Source organism: Oryza sativa, chromosome 5, assembly GCF_034140825.1.
Source record: "Oryza sativa Japonica Group chromosome 5, ASM3414082v1".
NCBI lineage: Eukaryota > Viridiplantae > Streptophyta > Magnoliopsida > Poales > Poaceae > Oryza > Oryza sativa.
The window spans coordinates 6,018,190-6,024,593 of record NC_089039.1 but is presented as its reverse complement, the minus strand read 5'-3'; the positions used below and the strand labels follow the sequence as shown (position 1 = coordinate 6,024,593).

Genomic DNA, 6,404 nt, shown 5'->3' with positions numbered 1-6,404 from the left:
AAAGCCGCCCTACTATTTTTTCCCAGCAAAAAGAGTATATATATGACGTTATGTGATTAATGAATGTCTCGATCGGATCAAAGGCCCTTTGACCATCACCACCCCATTTTATATGGAGCCCTGTTTTTTTTTAAAAAACCTGTTTAGATTTCAACTTTTTTTTCAATAAACTTTTAACTTTTCCGTCACATCGAATTTTTCTACACACACAAATTTTCAAATTTTTCATCACAACCTTCTAATTTCTTTAAACTTTTAATTTTAACGTGAAACTAAACACAGCCTAACTGTATATATGCTCTGCACAGCCCTGCAGCTACCATCATTCAACCGATCCAACACTAGGGACGGACGGACGACTCTTCTCCGTTGCTTTCATTTCATGCCGCGCTGCCAACCACCAAATCCGAACCCAAATTAAACCACATTCTCACACTCACACTCTCTTTCCTACCTCTGCAATTCCATTTCCATATCGCCATTAAATTTGCAGTTGTTGGTGCCTGCCTGCACGAAGAAACTGAAGATAAAAAAAAAATAAGGGGAAAAAATGTGTATGCATGCATGAAGGCAGACGCACGAGGGCGGACGAATGGGATGCATGCATTCACCCATATTCTGACCATTTCTTGTTTGATTTTGAACTTTTCCATCTTCCACTATGCATGGTAGGTCATGGTCCAGGGGCACTAAGAGCATGTACAATAGCAGGCTATGAGCCAGCTGCAAACATATTTTAAGAAGATAAATCAAGAGAGAGAAGAGCAGCGGGCTACAGATTTATAGCCAGCTGTAGCACGGACTCCAAGACGCAGTGTGTCTATGACGGGTGGGACTAGATATTAATAGTGTAGTATATAACTATTGTATAAATGAGCTATTAGATTGGCTATAGATGAATTGGAGCTAGTAGTTGGCTATACTATTGAACTTGCTCTTAATGTCTATGCATTTATTCATGAATTCATTCATGCCAATTTGGGGCTTTTTATATGTAAAGCTAGTTACACATAGGGGATGACTGAGACTGGTGTGGCACATTTTGGAATGCCAGGGTAGGGCTGCTGCCCTTTTTTATCTTGTTTAAATTTGGGCATAGTTGGTTAGGCATGTAGTGGTACCACACAACACTACAAGTGATGGAAATAAATTGGAAAAAAAAATGACAGGTTACTGTCCTGTTTGGATCCCTAACGCTTGATTTTTTTTTTCTGAAACAGATGAGGTCAACTTTGTTCGGCATGAAATCCTTATAGGTTTAGTAATGCGGCGAAGCGATCGACTCAAGTTTGTGGTGAGTCGAAAATGCTCCATACAAATTGGACCCCCTAGTGGTTGATAGAGAGCGAGAAAGAATAAATATTTCTTTCAAAATTATGATGCGAAATCTTAACTCTGTATGTTTATTCTTAACTAGTTAAATATAGAGTAAAACTTAATATGGTAGCAAAGCCAGTGGATCCTTTATTTAGCACCGTAACACAACTCTATTCAATCCACATTTTTTTTAAAAAAAAATAAAATATTATAAGATGTATATGTCTGAATTTTTCTCAACTTAGATTAATTTCTCATTTTAAAACAGCCATCATTCTTTTCCATTTCTTCTGACAGCTAGCTGTGACATCCTAAGAAAATTTACTCATTTATATTCTAAAAAAATGTTTGTTTTAGGGCTTACAAATTTTCATGTGAGTACCACAAAACCATCAGTAAATTACTATTTTGTACTGCAAGGGCGTTAGTAGAATTTTTTTTTTAAAAAAATTAATTCAGGATAGTTGGAGTGCTAATTCTCAAGCACTTTTAGTCAAAAAAAAAAAAAATTTCTCAAGCACTCCCTGAAAATGAGGGTCACGGTGCAAAAGAGACGCTTGACAAGGTGCAAAGTGTAAACTGAAGGAACGTTCAACCGGTTGAAAGCTCTGAAGTGACCCAAAGTCACAAAAGAAACTTGAGGTTTCTTGGGCAAAACTCTCAAACCAAAAAAACCCCGAATTTCTCGGATTTATGGGACCCACTCCATAAGTGGCTGCTCTAGATTTCGGTATATATATTAGAGGGAGCAGTGACCCAACCTGATGTGTTCATCAACAACCGTAGCCACATCGCGTTCCAAAACAAATTTCAGAGAATTATCTCAGCTCTCAGAACCTTCGGCTCTTCTTTGATCTTTCTCTGTCCCTTTGGGAGAAGAAGAACTCCGTTCTTGCTTGCGGTGGCTAATTTCAGACAATCAGGTGAGGAGCTTGGTGTTGCCTCTTTTGCTTCTGGCAAATTTTGATCCAAATCTTCTGTTCTTGGGCTGGGATTCTTGCTGTGGATTAGAATTGGTCTAGGATGTGCTGCTGGATGCAGAGTTCCCCAGTCAAAATGTTGGTCTTTGATGCCATTATGAAAATCTATCAACTTTCGCAGTGCTTGATGTGATGCACACCAAATTTCTTATCAAATCTATTTGCCTCTTCTTGGTTTTCTCTTTCTTGAAGAACAGCAAAAGTCTATGCGTTTATGGAAACTTTGTTCTGATGCCTTCCTGCTGTTCAATTCTGAAGAGCTGTTCTTAGTTTGCACCTTCTTGAGTTTCCCCTGTTTTTCCTCAAGGTAAGTTCAGAGTACCAAAGAATTGGGCAAAAGAAAAAGATAGAGAGTTGCTGATTCTTCTGGTCTCTTGGATTCTGTTCAGCTGGATATAATGCAGGCAACTGTGAACGTTTTTTGTGGTGTTGAATGCAGCAATCCTGATTGAAAATAAAAAAAGAGAAGCAACTGTGCTGTAAAAGTGCATGTTTAAAAGGCATGGCTGCTACTAACTCGCAATCAACTTTTTTTTAGTGCTGATGTAGTGCTAGTTGCAGCAAATGCATGAACATCGATTTGGTCTTGAGTCATTTGTGCCGGCTACCGGTTGTTACTTAGTGTTTGGTTCTTCTCTCTGACTTTGACCATATCACAGCGAGCTGAATTATTCGTCTTCTCTCTTTCTTTGTGAGTTGTTTCTGATGACTGTTTCAGCTGAAATCTAATTTGGATATTGATTTTTCCATTGGCAGAGCAGAAGATTTCAGTTGTATGGGATTGCATCAGCATGCATGGGGTGAAGTTGGCATCGAGATCTTCAGCCCAAGGTCCAAGCATATAGCCATGGTGAACAAAATCTCACCCTGGGATCAACAAGAGAAGATGGCCTTGAGAAGTAATGGAGCATTGGTGAAGTCACTGAGCTTCAAAGAATGGGAAGGAGGTGAACAAACCAAAACAAATTCAGTGAACCACAAGAACAGGCCGAGCCTGATCAACGTCGTCGTCGACAACCGGAGAAATTCAGACATTTTCATGGCAGAATCAAGCCCCATAGTGTCTTCCAGCCCCAAATGTGAGCTTGATGCTGCAGCAGTGAAGGTTCAGAAGGTGTACAAGAGCTACCGGACGCGGCGAAACCTCGCCGATTGCGCGGTCGTCGTCGAGGAGCTATGGTACACATCATCTTTCTTCAGTTAATCTTGAGCATTAGAACAGTTAAAATTCTTTGTGTTAAGAAGTTCAGAGTTTTTTTTCTTAACTGTAGTGTTCTTGGTTCAGGTGGAAAGCATTGGACTTTGCATCGCTGAAGCACAGCTCTATATCATTCTTCAATGGCGAAAAGCCCGAAACCGCGGCGTCGCGGTGGGCAAGAGCAAGAACAAGAGCAGCCAAGGTACTGAATTTTTTATAATCTATTTACAGTTGTTCATCGTCAGTCCAAAAATGCTCTTCAGATGCCGGCTGTTTCTCATCGAAATTGCAGCTGATGATGCAATTACCTTTGGTCTGATTAGGTTGGAAAGGGGTTATCGAAGAACGGGAAGGCTCAGAAGCTGGCATTGCAGCACTGGCTCGAAGCTGTAAGTCACATGCCTCTTAATTCTGTCACTAAACTATGATCCAGTGAGATTGTTGCTGGTGTTAGTTTACTAATCCTGCCGTTTCCTTGTGCTTGGACAGATTGATCCGAGGCATCGATATGGCCACAATTTGCATATTTATTATGGTGTCTGGTCCAGGAGTGAGAGTACAGAGCCATTCTTTTATTGGTAAATAACCTGAAAATATTCTGCCTAGTATACATAGCCTAATACTTTGTGTTCACTTGAAGCCTCTGACTAATAACAATGTGGTAATTTTTATACATGTTGATTAACAGGTTGGACATTGGGGAGGGCAAAGAAGTAAATCTTGACAGGTGTCCTAGGAACAAGCTTCAGAGCCAGTGCGTCAAGTACCTTGGACCAGTATGTTCCTCAACCCTAGCAAATATGAACAAAATGATTCAAAATTCAGTAAACTGAATAAGTGAAATCGTGTACTAAATATGTTTTGAATTTTGCAGAAAGAGAGGCAGGAGTATGAGGTTGTTGTGGAGAGTGGCAGGCTTGTTTACAAACAGTCTGGAGTTTTTGTCCACACTTCAGATGATTCCAAGTGGATCTTTGTCCTCAGCACAACCAAGGCATTGTATGTTGGCCAGGTAACTGAAAAATTTCCAGCTCATTTCCCAGCAAATCTGTATTCACACCGACACGCGGATAAGCCGCGATATCGGTGCCAATTTCCATATCATGTTGGTACAATTCTCTGAATTTGTTCCGAAATTTTGACTCTGGTGCAGAAGAAGAAAGGGTCATTTCAGCACTCCAGCTTTCTGGCTGGTGGAGCAATCACATCTGCTGGGAGATTAGTGGTCAAAGACGGAATCCTCAAGGTTTGTTCATATAGAGAAGAAGAGCATTATGAGTTTAATTAAAGAAACAATTTTTGTCTGAATAATTGATGATGGTGTTGTGATGTTTCTTCAGGCAATCTGGCCTTACAGTGGTCACTACCTCCCAACCGAGGAGAATTTCAGAGAGTTCATCAGCTACCTTCAGGAGAACGGCGTCGACCTTGCCGATGTCAAGGTAAATGTAAGAAAATTCTCAACCCCAACATGATCATCTTTTCATCAGATTAGCACAAATTATTACTATCTCCATGCGTTCTAATACTACGAATTTAGACATGCAAAATGTTCAGATTTATAGTATAAGAAAATGTCATATTCAGTTCTAAATTCTTATATTTTATAAAGAAAGATTTTTAATTAATTAATTAACTAACTGGATGTGAAATGCTTTGCTTTCTTTCAGAGATGTCCCATGGACAAAGACGACGAGTACCCATTGCTGACAAAGCCTGACGTCACCGCCGCCTCCATTGCCGCCACCAAGAACGTCGAGAAGGTCGCCGCCGCCACCGCAGCCGCAGCCGAGCGGCTGACCGAGACCGTCTCCGACGACACGGACCACGCCGCCGTCGACGAAGACGGCAGCATGAGCGAAGGCGAGGACGAAGACGCCGACGTCCCAACGGCAACCAAAGAAGACGAGCACAAGGCGACCTCCTCGTCGGCGGCGAGCACCACCGCCGCCGCCGCCGCCGCAGAGAACCACCTGCCGTGCAGGTGGTCGACGGGGACGGGGCCGAGGATCCGGTGCGTGCGCGACTACCCGCAGGACCTGCAGTCGAGGGCGCTGGAGCACGTCAACCTGTCGCCGCGCCTCGCCGCCGCCGGGGTGGCGCCGGCGACGAGGAAGAGGGACCCGGTGCCGTCGCCGCGGCCGAGCCCCGGGATGATACTGTCGCCGCGGCTGGCCTCCGTGGGCTTCCGGCCGCCGGTGGTGGCGCTCACGCTGCCGGACTTCAAGAGGAGCAGATTGCAGTGACACTGAAACGAAATTTTTTGGTTAATTTTTTTTAGTAGTTTAGTTTAGCTGATGATGAACAGGTTTAGAGTAATAACAGCTGGTCCAGAAATTTTGTGAGGGAAGGACAGTGATTCTTTGCTGCTAGGGAGAATTCAGATTAGTTGATTTTTTTTTTTTTGGTTCTTCAGTTGTTGTAGATGATTCAGATTGTACAATTTGTCAGATTTGTTCGTATTTTCATTTTATTCTTTTGTTAGATGTACACAAGGAATTCGTTTTTGAGAAGAGAAAGAAACAAAGATGAGGAATTTCTTTTGCTGCAGTTCAGGACATGAGCAAAAGCATTACTCTGATCCTAACCTTGTCATATATGGATATAGATGATCGATTGTGATAAAGTATTTTTTTTGGAATACGCAAAAGATTTATGTAAAATTGGAAGAGAAACAAATCTCAATGAACGGCGGAAAGAAGCTAAAAAAAGCCATGAACCTTGCCTACTTGACACGTGGATCCGCCCTCATGGTTTAGGTCTTAACACATGCTTTGAGACCTCTACAGGGCCCATCAACTTCACACATGTTTAGAGTTTTGACAAAGGGGTGATCGAGTGTTTTTTTTACACCAACTGAAAATTCACTCATGAAAGGGAGTCGAACCCAAGAGCTGGTAGGTGCTATA

General features: G+C 42.1%; 1 protein-coding gene across 2 annotated transcripts; it reads left to right on the top strand.

Annotated features, from left to right (window-relative positions):
• The first annotated feature begins 2,080 nt into the window (after positions 1-2,080).
• LOC4338047 (IQ domain-containing protein IQM1) lies at positions 2,081-6,045 on the top strand. 2 transcript variants are annotated; one of them, XM_015782480.3, is made up of 10 exons: positions 2,081-2,240; positions 3,054-3,476; positions 3,583-3,697; positions 3,819-3,884; positions 3,985-4,073; positions 4,184-4,271; positions 4,370-4,507; positions 4,649-4,741; positions 4,836-4,937; positions 5,166-6,045. In XM_015782480.3, the coding sequence occupies exons 2-10, from the start codon at positions 3,073-3,075 to the stop codon at positions 5,739-5,741; spliced, it is 1,671 nt and encodes a 556-aa protein (XP_015637966.1). In that variant the 5' UTR covers positions 2,081-2,240; positions 3,054-3,072; the 3' UTR covers positions 5,742-6,045. The 2 variants fall into 2 exon arrangements, with proteins under 2 accessions (XP_015637966.1, XP_015637965.1); XM_015782479.3 differs by having other exon boundaries at positions 4,836-4,943.
• Positions 6,046-6,404: the final 359 nt, after the last annotated feature.

Bases quoted from the DNA above. Each gene is read 5' to 3' on its own strand.
- LOC4338047 (XM_015782479.3), top strand. From the start codon at position 3,073: ATGGGATTGCATCAGCATGCATGGGGTGAAGTTGGCATCGAGATCTTC. The intron at 3,698-3,818 runs GTACTGAATTTT...TGGTCTGATTAG, and splicing joins CAAGAACAAGAGCAGCCAAG to GTTGGAAAGGGGTTATCGAA. The intron at 3,885-3,984 runs GTAAGTCACATG...GTGCTTGGACAG, and splicing joins TGCAGCACTGGCTCGAAGCT to ATTGATCCGAGGCATCGATA.